The following is a 17,703-nucleotide window of genomic DNA, read 5'->3' as shown; positions in this document are numbered from 1 at the left end:
GATCAGATTTCTAAGATTTTGAAACCATGAAAAATTGAATGTTTTGTATTTTGTTATATTTAGATAGTCAGATGATTTGGATATGAATATTCCATGCGCGTTCCAGCATTTTGCCATAATCGCAGCAAATGGTGAAAATACAAAATAAAAAGTCCCATAATCCCTTGCAGTGTGATGGAAAATGCTGCATTCAAGGTCTCGAAAACATCAGAAACTGCTATGCTCCTGAACTTCCAGAGCATTACATCTGAGAAACCTCTGATACTAACTTCCTGCATACGCATATAGCAGTATACTGTAAAGTACATTGGTGCACACTCAATTTGCTACTAAGCTATTGCAACACATTATGTACGGGCAAAGCTCCATCATTACACCGTAGGCGGTCTCCAGTGCAGAGCCATGTGTGGCATGTGGGGTCTCTGAGTTGATGGTTGCTTGCGTGCTACTCAGATAGGATGCATTAGAAATTTCACCCACATATCACACATCCATTGCTACTTTGTGGGATTTCTCCTGTCATTTTCTTCCAACCAGCACATCACTGCCTCTCAAGTGAACCCTGTGTACTCATAAAGATACAATTGTATGAACTGTGATTTCAATCAATGTTTCAGTAACTGTCAATACTTTTTAGATCCATTCATGAGTAAGACACATAGTGATATTGGCTGATATCAGTAGAAAAAAACTATTCCCACACCTGTACTGAAAGTAGGATCCATAACCACTGTATGCTCAAGTAATATTGCTCTACTGTTGGCAAATGTCTTACAGCTACAGTATCGTCGATCCCTTGAAGTCTTAATGCCTCGTGCTTCTTCAGTGTTAAACTCCCCAGTCAGTGTCGCTGACACAACATGTTCCAATTTCTTGTGAAAATTATTCTGTTTAAGAAGGTATAGATGCATAACTCTGGAAAAAAAAATTTTTTTTTCAGAAGGCACAAGCTGAAGCCCCATTTTAAAATGTCATGCAGGGTTCTATTACAAAAAGATAAGCAATAACTGATTGGAGCACAGCGACCACAGAGATTTTGCACACCCACTCTTGAGTTATCAGATGGTACAACAGTGCTCACCTTTATTTTACCCAACATTTTATATATACAGCTCCTTCACAAGTAAGAATGCCTGAACTACGCCCACACACATCAGAAGCAGTTTTCCTTGAGTGGAACCGCCCTGTTCCCTCCAATGGTCCCATTGCATACTATGTGGCACGCAGTCGGCCTGCAGACAGCGAAGAGGATTGGCTGGAAGTCACGTCTGTGACTACCCAGGCTGAGGTCAAAGTCAACTGTGACCTGGTCAAGGATGGAAGGAAATATGTTTTTTGAGGTCTATGCAGTTAATGAGATTGACGGCTTTCCCCTACCAGGCGTTTGCTTCACCTCTTGTGGACTTTGAGATGTGCAACATCCACAAAGGTACAGCAATTTTTGATAAGGCCATGTACATATTTAATGTGTTTCTTCATGTTAATATGCCTTGTTATGTGTGTATGTATGTATATAATATAAGTATTGGAACAAGTTCACGCGGTTGACTGCAGGTTCATCCGTATTTATTGCTACTCGGAGTTTCATGCAACCTCCATGAGGCGCAATCATCAGGCAATTGCCTGATGATTGCGCCTCATGGAGGTTGCATGAAACTCCGAGTAGCAATAAATGATTCGGCACGCCGTACACCGGGGTACCGTTGTAACCTGGGGTACCGCGTTGTATAGCGCCATCTCATGCCCATTATTTATAATGCGTATCCGAATTCAGATACGCCGATTCTGAATTCGGATACGGCAAAGTTGTCGCAATGAACTAGCACCATAGGTGTTTTTCGAAGTACACTTGCATGCATTAATTGATGCATAATCACAAATAAAAAAGCATTTTTGTGCATAATAATACTAAAAAAATATTTTGACACATTTTTTGGTAAGCCAGGGTACAGCGTTGAAAAAAAAATAATTAATTCAACAAAATGGCGAATTTTCATTTGGTACCCCAGGGTACCAAATATTGCATCAAATGCGGATGAATCTGCAGTCAACCGCGTGAACTTGTTCCAATACTTCTGTCTAAAGCTCTTCCTTTGAGGATATCGAGCACTCTTCATAGAAGGATAGAATCACCAAGTGTATGTATATATAGAGAGAGAAAAAAAAAAAAAAAAGAAAGGGAGAGAGAGAGGGAGAGGAGTGGGGGAGTGAGAGGGATTGCGAGATGTCATAATTTGGATACCCGAATCTATGCCATGAGATCGTGTTCTTGCGTTCAGAAAAAGGTGTCAAAACACCATCTCCATCTTTTAGAGACATTTTCACATTCTAACACTTCTATATTCGTATTTGTACAGTCTTCAACTGCCAAAAAATGTATAATTCACCTTATCTATGCATATCAAGCCAATTTTTTCTTATTATGATTCCTTTAAGGCAGTACAGGAATGTGCCATAAATGATTACCATGATGATATTAAAATTTTGTTACACTATTATTGTAGTTTCAGGTACGATTGCTCTTTTTTAAATTGAAGGTTTCAATTAGAATACCATCTACATTTCAAGATTTAAGATGATATGAAAGATATTTTTAAGGAGTCCACCTCTGGCAAATTGGTAAAAACAATTAAACACCGTTAGATGAAAACAGGAAAGGAGAAAACTGCTTTCAAAATGTTGTGTTGATGTGGGAACTAAGTAGCAATTTGGGCGTGACCAGGCCCGAGAGTTATCATAAACACACTGACGGGTCGATTTAATCTCTACTCACTACAGTTCATGAAGACAGTTCATACAAAAGAAAGCGCTTAGAATTGTTTTTAATTTACATACCCGAGAACATACAGATGCTTTGTTTTCTGACCATAAAATATTAAACGTAAATGATTTGTATGTGTTTCAACTTGGCCAGTTCATGTTTAATTACAACAGTAACGTTTTACCTAAAATATTCCACGATTTCATTTCATCGAAACAGTCATGTTCATAACTATCCCACACGACGATCCGACGAATTTCATTTTCCATTAATGAGAACTGCACATGCCCAAAATACATTTCTTTATACCGGACCCAGACTTTGGAATAATTTAGATAATAGTGTAAAAGATTCCCCCAAATTTGTTACATTTAAATACAAACTCAGAAAATATTTACTTTCTACTTATAATCTTAGATAATTTAAATTGTTTTGATTCATGCTTGAGCCTTCACCTGTCCTGATGTCGCAGCACTTGGCGTGTTCTGTGTGCAGACTTCTCTTCTTTCTTCTCTCCTCTTCCTTTCCTGTCTTTTGTTCTTCGTAGACTTGTATTGTTACCGTCTTCTCTCCTCTCGGTACTGTCTCGCGTCTTACAGTGTAAATACTGTACGTGTGGGTAATCGAATGTGTGTACGAACGTGTTGTCCTTGTTATATTTTCCCGGTACAACGTGGTTCAGTGAGCAGTGTGCGGGCACTAGCATTGGTATTCTATATTTTTTTCCCAACCGGTGTATCTCAAAATAATTACATGTATATTATTATAGAATAGTATATAATTTACTCATTATTTATCTAGCGATCCACGTCCGACAAGCTTTGGCTTTTTAGTGGATCACTATTTTCCATAATCGAATTTATTTTCCGCTCGCCCACGAAGAATTTAGAAATAAACTATGATTGAATTGAATTGAATTGACTGAAGTGGCATCACACCACATGAGATGCCAAACAAGCAGCACTGCTCTTAGAGTCTCCAACTCTTTTAACACTCTAGACACTCCCCTACACTCCTCACCTTTCTCCATAGGATCTGTGAGCACAATTCTCCTGGCTATCATCATCCCAGTCATCTTGGTGTTTGTCATCATCGCCTTGTTCATTCTTCTCTGGTTCAAGCAATCAGACTTCTTCAAGCCTGCCCCTGACCCTTACTTCATTGAAGCAGTGCTGGACCAACGTGTAAGTGATACAGAAGAAAGTACTTCTAATAGAGCATGTAACTGATGCACTTTTGATGAAGCTCATAATTAGAGGAAACTCATGCTTTCAGAGAGTAGATGTTGTACAAATTATACACATCAATGAGGGCATTAGTATACTAATAATATTGATCAGTGTTTTAGTAGTAGCCATGATAAAGAAAAAAATCGTGGGCGTACGTACTCGAGCAGGTATTTACGTTGATGTTGGGCAATTTGTCAAACAGTTGCAAAGAATTGATTGAGCGCACACTGCTAAAGCATGCAATTGTGATGGCAGTGAGCGTGATTACGGCAAGCCACAGTCACACGCGCATCTCATAGTGGTCGTAAGTACCAGTCATCAGTACACATTTAGTGCTAAAAACTTATGCCCGCTGGGCATGTTAGGCAAAATGAAAGACTGTCACATTCTCAGCCAATCATTTGATTAGGATCCATATCACCATTTTATGATAACAATTACCCACATAAGGTACCTGTGGAACAGTCTGACACACCCAAGGTAATAGCCAAATAAGATAAGAAAGCAGACATCTTCAGTGAAAGTAGTTTCAAAAGCAGGTATTTTAAATTCCACACCAGCCATTTTCATGAGTATTAAAATAAAACAGTGAAATCCTACCCACTTACCATCACGCATGAAAGTGCTAATGACCGGTCATTAGCAAACTTATTTGTTTGGCAAAATAAATGCCTTGTCACATGAATGCTCTCAACCAATCATTTGATTAGGATGTGCTTCCTCATTTGATAATGATTACTATAAAGGTTTGAATGTGAGGATGGGTCTAACTTCATGCTAGCTTCTAAACCCTTATTTTTGTCACATAAGGCGAAGCCAGACTGCTCAGACATTTTGCAGTGTGCAGACACAAGATTGGTTATTATTGACATTAATGTGTTATTATACCCCCACCCACACATAGTGTGTAGGGGGGGTATATAGGAATCACCCTGAGGTCGGGTGGCCGGTCGGTCGGTCGGTCGGTCGGTCGGTCGGTCGGTCGGTCGGGCGGTCGGGCGGTCGGTCCGTTGCAAAATCTTGTGGGTCGAACTCCTCTCTCATTTTTTGAGCAATTGACCCCAAATTTGGCATGTGTGACTGCTATCAAAGGTAGATGTGCAAGACACCGTTTTCGTTAGTATCGCATAATGCGTTGCCATGGCAACGGCATATTTTCGTAAAAACTTGTGGATCGAACTACTCTCTCATTTTTTGAGCAATTATCCCCAAATTTAGCATGTGTGACTGCTATCAAAGGGAGATGTGCAAGACACCTTTTTTGTTAGTATTGCATAATGAGTTGCCATGGCAACGGCAAATTTTTAAAAAATCTAGCAAAATGTTGTGGATCGAACTCCTCTCTCATTTTTTGAGCAATTGACCCCAAATTTGGCATGTGTGACTGCTATCTAAGGTAGATGTGCAAGACACCTTTTTCATTAGTATCACATAATGCGTTGCCATGGCAACGGCATATTTTCATAAAAACTTGTGGATCGAGCAACTTTCTTAGTTTTTGAGCAATTAACTTCAAATTTGGCATGTTTGACCGCTATCACAGGCAGATGTGCAAGAGACCTTTTTCATGAGTATTTCATAATGCGTTACCATGGCAACGGAAGATTTTCATAAAAATCTTACAAAATGTTGTGGATCGAACTACTCTCTTAGTTTTGTAGCAATTCAGTTTGAATTTGGGATATGCGATCAGTGTAATGTATGTTTGTGCAAAACACAATTGATTTGTGTGGTAATGAATCTGTTGCCATGGCAACAGTATTTTTTTTTACCAATCATACAAAAATGTGTGGATTAGCCTAACTCCTTCAGTTTTCGAGCATTTGGCTTAAAAATTGGCACATGTGACCACTATTGTATGTAGATGTGCATACTTACTCTTTCGTCATTGTTGATCAATGTGTTGCCATGGCAACAGCATAGTTTGAATGAAAATCATACGAAAATATCGTGGATTCAGTTAACTCCCTCAGTCTTAGAGCATTTGACTTGAAATTTGGCACAGATGACCACTATAGTATATAGATGTGCAAACTTAATATTTCGTGAGTGGTGAGCAATGCGTTGCCATGGTAACAGCTTTTGTTTACCAAAAAACATACAAAAATATTGTGGATTCAGCTAACTTCCTTTAGTCTTCGAGCATTTAGCTAGAAATTTGGCACACATGACCACTGTGGTACGTAGATGTGAAAAGGTAATCTTTCGTCAGTGGTGATAAATGCGTTGCCATGGTAACGGCATATTTTGAATGAAGATCATATACAAAAATATTGTGAATTCAGTTAATTCCCTCACTCTTTGAGCATTTGGCTTGAAATTTGGCACATGCAACCACTATAGCATATAGATGTGCAAACTTAATCTTTCGTCAGTGGTGAACAATGGGTTGCCATGGTAACAGCAGTTTTTTACTAAAATGCATATAAAAATATTGTGGATTCAGGTAACTACCTCAGTCTTTGAGCATTTAGCTTGAAATTTGGCACATGTGATCACTATAGTACGTAGATGAGCATACATAGTCCTTGGTCATTGTTGATCAATGTGTTGCCATGGTAACAGTATATTTTGAATGAAAATCATGCAAAAATATTGTGGATTCAGTTATCTCCCTCAGTCTTTGAGCATTTGGCTTGAAATTTGGCACATGATGTGACCACTATAGCATATAGATGTTCAAACTTAATCTGCCATTATTGTTGAACAATGCGTTGCCATGGTAACAACATTTTTTCACCAAAAAGCGTGTGGATTCCGCCAACTCCCTCAGTCGTTGAGCATTTAGCTTGAAATTTAGCACACCTGACCACTATGGTACGTAGATATGCAAACTTAACCTTTCGTCATTGTTGATCATTGTGTTGCCATGGTAACAGCATAGTTTGAATGAAAATCATATAAAAATGTTGTGGATTCAGGTAACTCCCTCAGTCTTTGAGCATTTGGCTTGAAATTTGGCACATGCAACCAATGTAGTACAGAGATATGCAAACTTTGTATTTCATCATTGTTGAACAATGTGTTGCCATGGTAACAGTGCATTTTGAATGAAAATCATAAAAACATTTCGATTAGATCCTAACTCTCTCTGTTTAGAGCATTTTGGCTTCATATTTGGCACATGTTACCTCTACATTACCTAGATGTGCAAAAACTCTTTTGTCAGTGTGGAAAATATGTTGCCATGGTAACAGTATATTTTGAATGAAAATGATACACTAATGCAGGGTGGTCCACAACTTGAAATTTTAGCATGTTGCAAGCTCAGAATCTGAGAATATTGCAGAAATTGAATAAGCACGGAGCGCACACGATGAGTGATACGTAGTACGCAATATTTTGCTGCTTACATTCAATGTTCTCTCATGTTTTGCACACAAATATCTAAAGTACCTGGTAGTTTGATGTTTCTTATGTTATGCACACGTTTTGCACATTTTTGAATACTTTTACTTTGAGCTTGTTGCAAATTCTTGAGGATGTTGCATAGCATGTTGCTGGCTTTTTAGGATGTTGCACAAGAATTTTAGCATGTTGCAGCGACATGCTAAAACCCCTCGTGGACCACCCTGCTAATATTGTGAATTCAATTAAGCCCCTCATCCTGTTAGCATTTGGCTTGAAATTTGGCACATGTGACTGCATGATATATAGTTGTGCAAACTTCATTTTTTTCTTAATATCCAACATTGTGTTGCCATGGTTACACAATTTTTAATAAAAACCATAGAAATCATCAGTTTATTTATCTTGCTCACTCAGTTTTTGAGCACTTGACTTGAGATGTGGGACATTTGACTGACAGTAAGCAATACATTTATTTACTGTTGGACAGTGCATTGCCGTGGTATTGTTGTTTTCATTAAAAAGTAAAAAAAAAAAAATCCTGGTTGAGCTAATATCCTCAGTTGTGGGTGGGGGTATATTAATCACAATGAGTGATAGTTCTAGTGTTATACATCATTTGAAAGCTTATGGTCTAAACTTTCATATTATGTAATAATCTGAGTGAGGGCGTACTTAAATTTTAAGTAGGATGCCCTCTTATGTTACATGATTATTTTTGCAGATTTACTATGACACGTTACCACCACATTTTTTTCACACAACATGCTCTTGTATCACAAAAAGGTGTCACAAATGTTGTGGAGAAATTCTTCTGCTGATGAAATGATTTTTTCATCAATAGCATTAGTACTTTTGATTCTATGAGCAAAAGTCTGTGGCAGTTACAACCTAGATTTTTTACATTTTGTTTAATTTCTGTTTTGTGAATGAAATGTTGGCCTGAAAGTAGATAAAGCATGTTTGTATCTAGTCAAGCTGAGAATATGAATTGAATAGTGCTTTTTACTTAGGTTTTTCATGTCCTGTAATATTGCCATAATGATACAATAATCTTCAGAGTGTCCATTCCAGTCGAGTATGCTAGTCTACAATTTTCTACACCCTCCCCATTGAAACAGAATTGAATTATCACTGCAGTCATTTTCTTTATGATCAACCTGCATTGAACTGAAGTTTCATGTAGTGATGGTTTCTTATGTAATAATGTTAGGCTAGGGAATTGATTACCTTCAGGGGTTTATAAGGTCAAGTGTTGGAAATGAACTGGATGGAAGAAGAACATGATAATAATGATAATGATAGTAATATTTTATGATTGAATGCCAGGGAACACAAAGCATTATTGAGAATTATTATACATACAAGCCACTTTTTCGATACAATAAAACCATGTATCAATATTCCTGCAAGGGGTTTACTTAATGACGTACAATATTGTTAGCATAATACCTGTCCTATGCATTTTACATTACCCGTATCAATGGAGAAAAGGAGTACAATATTGTTTCCAATATTGTACTCTGCTGTCAATATCGTACTCAAATGTTTCTTTATACGCGCGCGCGCAGTATCGCGTCCTCGCGTAAGAAAGTGCAGTGGCATTGCGCGATGAGGTTGAGAATGCGCGCAGGGGTTGAGAAATGCATGCTATTTACCGTGCGTAGATAGACGTACGTATACAAGTTGAAAGGTTAGATTTTGTAAACAATAAATTGGTGAGTGAAACCCTTTTTCATTTTTTTTTTTCTTTTTGGAAATTGAATGTGATGTTGTAGTGGAAAGTGGTTTGTATGTATAATAATAATAATACTGGATTTCTTTCATGGTATATCAGATATATTGCATTCATCAACATGAATATTCATGTTGATGAATGCAATATATCTGATATACCACTCAAGTGCATCCAATATTATATAAATATACAATGGCACTTGAAAACAAGAATACAGCATCACACTTAATGATTGTATTATGCTCTTTCATAGGATGAAAAGTTCCAGATGAAGGGACGCCTGCTTGGCTTACGGGCAGAGAAGGAGAACTTTGACACATTGCGGCAGGCAGACTCAACCACCAACCTGCTCCTGCCACCCTTTGACCGATCGTCATCCAAGGAGAGCACCAGCACCAGCAGCAGCACTGATCAAGGCATCCATGACATGGATGGTTTCTCTGATGAAATGCGCTATGTGCGAGAGAAGACCAGCAGTCGCAACCATAGTGAAAGTGAAGAGAACAAGCTGCATGGAAAGTGCAAGATGCCAGTGAGTGATGACTATGAGGCAGATGATACAGTCTTCAGTGGCCACAGCACACAACAAGATGATGGGGATGGCAGTGTGGCCTACTCACGAATTGCTGAAGTAGAGAGTGCAGATGCACCAGATAGCTCCACACCTATGTTGAACAATGATTCTGTGCATTACCTGAGTGACGAAAGTGAGGCATATGCACAGCTCTCTCAAGTGACACCTCAGGGTTGCACAACTCCCGCTGCTTCAGTCCGAGGGCTATCTGATCAAAGAAGTGAGGCATCATTTGGGAGCCAGTCAACTGTCAACTACCATCGCCTTGGACTGTCTGGCCTGACTCCTATTACTAGTGTAGAAACACTCCCATCTGAGGAACCACTGGCCTACTCACGACTGTCGCAAGGGTCAGAAGCTGACATTGAGTACTCCCAGCTTGCAGCAACCTCGAGTAATCCCTCCCTGACAGGGATTTCAGACAGTAGGGCATCCCACACAGCTGATGGCAGAATTAGTACCAGCTTTCCCTCTGAGGATGCTAAAGGAGTTGCCATGAGTCTGCCTAGCATCTCTGCCACAAATGGAATTCAGCCACCGCAGGAGATCATTGTGGCCACTGCCCTTGCTCCAGGCAGCCACCCGCATCCAGTGTCTGAGCCAGACAGCACTGGTTATGTAACAACATCATCAGTTGCCAAGTTGGCCCAATCTTCACTGAAACCTTCCACAAATGCACCAAAGGATAATTTCCAAGGGATTCACGAAAGCTTGGCTGATTCCAAGTCACAGAGTGGGAGTGATTCCTCCTTAACAGATGGTGAAGGCTATAGCACCCTTGGAATTGCATACTCTCCATCAAGCACACCTGTTCAGCACCACCACCCCAAGGCAGTGTTACCATCTGCAAGACCGTCCAGTACCACTCCGGTCTCTGTTTCCTCCTCCTCTAATGGATACATACCAAATGATACCACCCTGACACCACCAGTCCAGCCAGCCCAATGTAAAACAAAGAATGTTCCACTTCTTGCAAAGCCAACTGCAAGTGGATATGTAACAGAATCAGATATGAAAGCTATTTTGCTGCGGCCATCACCTCAAGTGAGAGACCACTTAGAAGGGAGTGACATTGAGAAGCCTGTAGACACTCAGTCACCAAGGAGATGCATGCCAAATGGACTCACAAGAATGAGCGAGAATGGTTATGTAACCAGTGACAATATACCTCTGACAGTTTCTGCTCCAAGCGTGCTACAGGTATCTTCCATTATGGCAAATCCGTACATCCCCCATGAGCAAGCTGTTCAAGGTCCCAGTGAACAGCGGTCTCCACCAACCACGCCAACAACCCCACTGAATAATAATCAGCCAATGCCAACAGGCAAGAAACTTTGTTTGGACGATCCCTATGTTGGAAACAATGTCAAGCCAACATCACCAGGTGGAAGCAAGGTTGAATCTACTGTGTGTTAGCTGCTACATGCTCCATAACGGTAATTTGCGTAAGTGTTGCATTAGCAATTTATTCATGTGTGTTCAATTGCGGAGCACTGGCTGTTAGTGAATAAATGTGCTGGCCAAAAAAAAAATAGTGGACAAATGTTTCTAGACATTGAAGGTGGAAACAATATGACTGTGATTTGTGATAGTGTTCATGTATGGCATCTATTCTACCTCTGATCTTAAGAATTTATGTGCAGGAAGTATTGGTCAAAATCCACAGGACATTATCATCCCACAAAGAATAGTGCCATTAATGTTCATGTATCAGATGTTTTGATGACATTTTATATGTGTGAAATGGATTCGGTAAATGTGCCCTGTGAGATGTTTACAAATGTATGTACATAGATGCACATGATATTCTCCTGTACCAAATCGGGGCACTTACAACTAAGTGGCACACCTAGTACAACCTATATTTCTAGTAACTGCCATAGTGTACATGTATGTGGCTATGGTAGCACAGAGCAAATACTGATTGTATGTGAACACTTGCTGTGTATTTGCATGACAGTGTGGTTCATGCAGTTGTTGAGATATTGGAGCAAGAAGATATAATAGCTGAAAAAGTTTCAGTTCATAGCAGTGAAATAGATTCATCCTTCGCTATATAGGGGAAATAAAGTTAAATCTGTATTATGTTAAAATATTGCACAAAATTTCAATTCACATCCATTATGAGGTATTGGTGATGGACTTCAGTAACAACTACATGTATGCAGCAGTTTTGACAAAGCTCACCCTTGGAAGATGGTTTAAGATACAGATACACCGTAACTGTAAAAAAGAAAACAAAATATTCTCTGTCACACAATTTGCCCTAAGGAAAAAGTGAATGAAATTGCAAAATTACAACAATCAGTGAAAAATGCTTACAAACTATTTAGATTGAAAATAACCATTTTAAAAGAAGTCATTCAGCAGAAATGTTCCTCTGGACTCGTCTTTATGACCGTCTTGGGTGGTCACATGACTGTTACATTTTCATACTTTTGCACACACACTTTTGCATATACGTGTATTATGAAAAGTACCAGGATTACTCAGTTGTCACAATTGCTTGTATGATAACATTTTAATTATGCGGTGCTCTTCAAAATTCATGGGAAAGGAAAATTCCATCGCTTTATGTATTATATGGAATACTCAGCCTTTCATTCTGACTGGCATCACCAAAATAAGATTACTGCTCAGGTAATGTAATTGTTAACGGGACCATGTCACTTTAGGAGGTCCCCAGAAGACCATATGAAATTATAGGATAAATTTCATAGCAACATTATCACTTTTTATTTCATTTTTTTACAGAGCCATTCCTTACTTTTTTTGCCGTTTATGTGGCAAATTTTTTCATCCAATACGTAGTAAATGTAACCATGGGTATCATAAAGACAGCGACAAATCTTGAAAATACACCTAAAGAAATATTCTTTGATAATTAAGATTTATTGCCAGACAGTGCACCATGTTAGTAAAAGCCACCTGTAGTGTAGCATGGAATGAGAGAACAGAATGTGTAAAATTCCATGTCGTATTATAATCGTATGTTCTTCAGATGCTTTGTGTATAATTTTGCAGTAATTTTTGTAATCACCCTGTGAAGACAAACATGTAACAAGTGCTGCACCATGTAATATATGATAGGGCCCAAAGCTCAACTGTGATTTTATATGCATATACCATGTACTTATACAGAAAAAAAAAAACAAGGAAAAAAAAAACATGTTGAGTTGTTGTGAGCTTCATGTTAAAATGCCCATTGCTCGAATAGTCGAGTAATGATTGGCTGGCCATTTGTAAATGCAGTGTGTGTTGCAGATGGAATTTGTGAAAGATGTTACATGATTCATTTTACAGGTGTGGTAAAAAGTTTGGGTAAGTGTTGATAAATGGCAACTTTGATATCATGAACCTGAATTGCTGCAAAATTTCTATTTAAGGTTGTGTCAAGTAGTTCTGCAGGCTAGTTGGTGAGAAAAGAACATCATATATCAAGTGTAATTTGTTTAGAAATCATATGAGAAAATCTGAGATGTGTGTGTTTGTGTTCTAAAATCAACTCTCAGATACTAGTTTTCAAGAAAAGAAATCAAGGGATGCATTCACATTAGATTTGCAGTGATGTCAACTACCATGGTGTATTTTGTTGTCACCACTTTCATCATTTTTGTATGATTATTACAAAGAGAGTTAATATAAACTGAAATTCTGTTTCATCGCATATGCATACGTATATTGTAAGCTGATTCAGACCAGAGTCACTTTTGCATCTGGGTATTTTTATGAAGAATTGTCATAATCTTTAAAAAATTGAACAAGAATACACTGTACACCATAAGATGTGTGGGGGTGCTGTGACATAGTGGATAAGACCCCTGGCTCACAATTGGAGAACTGGAATTAAATTCCTACCCAGTGCTTTCGTCCTTGGACAAGATGTATTTACCAACCACATCCCTCTCGACCCAGGTGTATAAATGGGTACCTGGCAATGCTAGGGTAATGATAATGACAGTGTCCTCTAGTAGATCAGTGGCAACATTTAATTATCATGATTATTATTATTATTATTATTATTATTATCATTATTGAGTAGTAAACAGAGGTTATGATCTTGATAACAATGCAAAAGTAGTATTACAGAATGATTAGTATTGACATAGTGTAGCTGAAATTGATAGCAGCCCATCAACTATACATGTAGGTTCAATTCTTACCTTTGGTCTGCCTGCCCATTGTGTAAGCAACTCTTATCTTTTTGAATAAAGTGTTCAATAGTATTCCAGCACATATGATTCACTTCAAGCCACCCATCATGGCATATACCCATGACAGAAACAAAACATGTTTTCTTATGTATGCGTTTGCTCTGGTTTATGTCATACATTTATCTTTTCATGCCTCCGCCAGGAATTGTTACCGTAGACATTGTGCTTTCTGGTTGTCCGTCTGTCTGTCTGTCTGTCTGTCTGTCCTTCCATCATACAGTTGTACCAACCTTCTGTCCATCCTTTTGTCAGTAATCAATTTTGTGGACAGCATGACGTAAGAACCGTTCGAGGTATCTAGATGAAACTTGGCATGTGTATGTACATGTATGAGTGGACAAAGTTTTGCCTGTCAATTTTAGGGTGCTTAAGGTCAAAGGTCACAGCCTAAAAATTTCACCATTTTCCTCATAGGAAAGATATTTGAAGATATTTTCTTGAAACTTTGTGTATACATGTATTACCCATTTTAGATTCTCTGGTGAAAGTTTGGGGTCATGAGGTCAAAGGTCGAAGGTAAAAAGGTCAAGTGAAAATATTAAAACTTCACTTTTTTCTCCATACCTTGGAAATTGTTCAAGGTATCTTCATGGAACATATATACATGTACTGACTGGCAGTGATTATCTAGAGAATTTAGGGTTCATGGGGTCAAAGGTCAGGGGTCAAAGGCAACACTTCAAAATTTTACTATTTCCCTCATATTTATGCAATGCAAGCAGGATTATTTTTTTTTTTTTACACTTGGTGTATTGTATAACCTAATAGAGATTCTCTGGATAGTTCCTTTTTTTTTCCTTTTCCTTTTTTGCCTCAAAGGTCAAAAGGTCAAAGATCAAGTGAAAGTGCTGAACTAGCTTTTTCCTCCATATCTCGGAAGTGGCTCAAGTTATCTTGAAACTTACTACATATTTATGCAAGTTCTGCCTGACAGTGATTATTGTATGAATCTTAGGGTCAAAGGCCAGATGAAAATGGTAACAATTTACTATTCAATATAGAAATTGCACTTTTTCTCCCTACCTTGAAAATTACTTAATGCATAAACTTATGAATGGGTCAAAGTCAAGTTAAAGTCCTTAAATTCCCAAATACATGCTCTCCTATCCATCCAATTAAACCTACATGTAAATCAAGGAAGGTGAACATTCAACACATTTGTGACAAAATTGTCATTTTAATATTTTGCCAATTTTGTGAAAATGTAATCACACATTGTCCACATGTACTATTGACCTATTTGGAGAATCATGCATTATGGCAGAGGCATGCCAGTCGCCACAGCCATATTTCTAGTTTTTACCAGTCATGTGAAACTGTCATCTCACACTGTCAAGATGTACAACAGACCTATGGGAAAATAATATGATATGGCAGAGGCATACCAGTCGCCACATTTCTATGGATTTTTTTTTTTTTTTTTTTTTTTTTTTTTTTTTTGGGGGGGGGGGGGAGCCTACAATTGGGTGCAACTGTTGAGCTACACACAAGGACATATTTCACAACCTGTACTGCCAAATACATGTATTGCATATCAGCTGTGGATTAGCAACACTTACACCCACCATACTGTATACATCATATATTTAGTGAGTCTAATCTTTTGCAAATTGGGACTCCCCGACAATTTCGCGAGTGATTAAATTCGCGATTGTGGATTACAGTCCTGAATGGAGAAATGTATGCATGCACGTCACATTCATGTTTGGATCAGAGTTAGTATTTTTACATGTTTTTAAATTAGCGAATAGCACCTGACTCACTAAATTTGCAAAGTGAAAATCTTGCAAAATATTTGGCATATACAGTATTTATCAGCCAATATAGTGCTCCCATATATTACCAACATCCCTCAGGATTCTGTTCAGTTTGGAGGGATGGGGGAGGTTTTGGTACATGTGACATTTACGTGTATGTCTAAAGAACTTGTTGCCCATATATTCATGTTGAGCTCAGTGTGAGTCAAATATTAACCCGTTTAGGACGGGCTGATTTTGCTGCTACACGCATCTCATAGACACCTGCCCGAGTATACTCGGGGACTCGTCTCCAACAGGTTAATATGTGGAGTATTTAGGGCTTAATGGGCTGTGAGTAAGTGCATGATGAAATGCTTGAAGGGTCAGTGAAAACTGGGTAAGTGAGATGCCATTGTAAGCCTTGAAATGTAGAGTTACAAAAAATTTGTATATTAATCACTCTACTGTACATGCTACCCAAATGTACTGCCAATTGCCATATTTTTCTCCGATGACATTGAATGCATTTTTGGGCACAAACTTTGCTGTTCGTATGTTGTTAACTCACCCCTTGGTTTTTAGGGGCTTCCCGATGGCGAAGAAGGGGTGTTGAGGCATCCATATATTCAGTATTTACTGTTCATTTGTTTTTCTCTGCAATTTGTATATACATATTTACACTACCATGAAATTCTTGTAAAAATGTTGTATTGTTATGTTCATAACCCAAGTTATGTGATAGGATATGATCTATGCCACTGATACTAACCAAAAGTTAAAAAGTTTTGACATTTTGATTCTGTTCATTCTATAGAAAATAGCATTTCTTATTTAGTCTTCTTCCATGTTTTGTGTATAATGCATTCACCTGTTTTTTAGAGTTGAAAATCATACCTCTTACTGATTACCTATTTTTGATGTATGTACAATGTACCTCTAAGCACATGTAGCTGTTTACATAGGTGATCATTAACTATTGATTATTGTGTGGGTAAATATCTAGGACCCATCCTAGGTTTGAATAATTGTTCCCATTTTCACCAGCAGTATTAGTTGACTTTGATTTGGCATGGCTTCTGTCACAGAGTCTATTCAAAATGAGTTGGGTGTGATCATTATCAATAACTGTATTCATCCCCATACCAGTCTGAGAGCCAGTATGAGGATGGTATCAAAAACACTTCTCCCATTTTCTGAGCTATCTTATGGCATATATTGAATTCTTTTGAGTACTTCATAAGTATTTTGGTTGTGAGGACTGAAACGTATTTCTTCTTTTTCTTCTTTGAAATGCCAGACATTGTGCAACAGCAAATATCAGTGTGAATTGTGAGCAGCAGGTAGCCCCAAAGATTGCTGATCTTAAGAATTAAGTTTCAGCAATGTATTAAATTTGTGCACTTCTTTTCTCTTTTTTTCTTTTTCTTTTTTCTTTTTGCAGCAGCGGGAGGGAAAAAAAGATGAGTGCCCATATGTACTTGATATGTTCACTTGTCTACTGTTCAGTAGATCAGTGCATACGTGTACATATGCATATACTTACGTATTTCTGCTATTTCACCATGATGTCATGTAGTTCATATCACAATTTATCCTGAATGGCTTTGCATTCAATTCCCAAAAGGTTGATGGATTTTACTATTCGAGACTTGAAATGGAACAGTGGAGCAGTTTGTTTTTATGGATTGTTTCCCATATGCTGACAAGGAGCAAGTATTAAGTATTTCAAGATATGTAATCCTATTAAATATTGATCATAAACCCATTATGACGAAAAAGTGTTCGAAAGAAGTGTTCGGAAAAATACATCACAAGACAAAGTAACAACTAAATACTGTATACGCTGTTATTTTCGCGTACATATATCTTTGCGAATGAGGAGGTCATAGACATTTTTGCGAGACGTTGTTTGCCCAAATTGACGCCACCACTAACATAAGTGCACTATCACCCAAGCACATTGAGACATTTTCATGTGTTGTTAAATTCGCGATGCAACCTTGATTCGCAGAATTCGCGAAAAATACAGCTTATATACATGTAGTAACTATCAGTCTCTATACTGGCAATTTTTTAAGTTTATTTACAGAGACTGCATTC

At 38.1% G+C, this 17,703-nt stretch overlaps 2 protein-coding genes across 3 annotated transcripts in view; both read left to right on the top strand.

Annotated features, from left to right (window-relative positions):
- Positions 1 to 1,352, top strand: part of LOC139744182 (interleukin-6 receptor subunit beta-like) — a 131,603-nt gene extending 130,251 nt beyond the window's left edge. For both annotated transcript variants that reach the window (XM_071654635.1, XM_071654634.1), the window contains one exon: positions 1,113 to 1,352. In XM_071654635.1, the coding sequence (XP_071510736.1) occupies positions 1,113 to 1,339 (227 nt within the window). In that variant the 3' untranslated portion in view covers positions 1,340 to 1,352. The remainder of the gene's footprint in view (positions 1 to 1,112) is intronic.
- Position 1,353: 1 nt separating this feature from the next.
- LOC139744183 (uncharacterized) lies at positions 1,354 to 15,258 on the top strand. The gene is made up of 3 exons (XM_071654636.1): positions 1,354 to 1,429; positions 3,794 to 3,945; positions 9,330 to 15,258. Exons 1-3 carry the CDS (start codon positions 1,354 to 1,356, stop codon positions 11,064 to 11,066), a joined length of 1,965 nt encoding a protein of 654 aa, XP_071510737.1. The 3' UTR covers positions 11,067 to 15,258.
- The last annotated feature ends 2,445 nt before the right edge of the window (positions 15,259 to 17,703 follow it).

This window comes from Diadema antillarum, unplaced genomic scaffold (assembly GCF_040938485.1).
Source record: "Diadema antillarum isolate AM-2024a unplaced genomic scaffold, OU_Dant_1.0 seq00001145_RagTag, whole genome shotgun sequence".
NCBI lineage: Eukaryota > Metazoa > Echinodermata > Echinoidea > Diadematoida > Diadematidae > Diadema > Diadema antillarum.
This window is presented reverse-complemented; position numbering and strand designations above follow the sequence as displayed.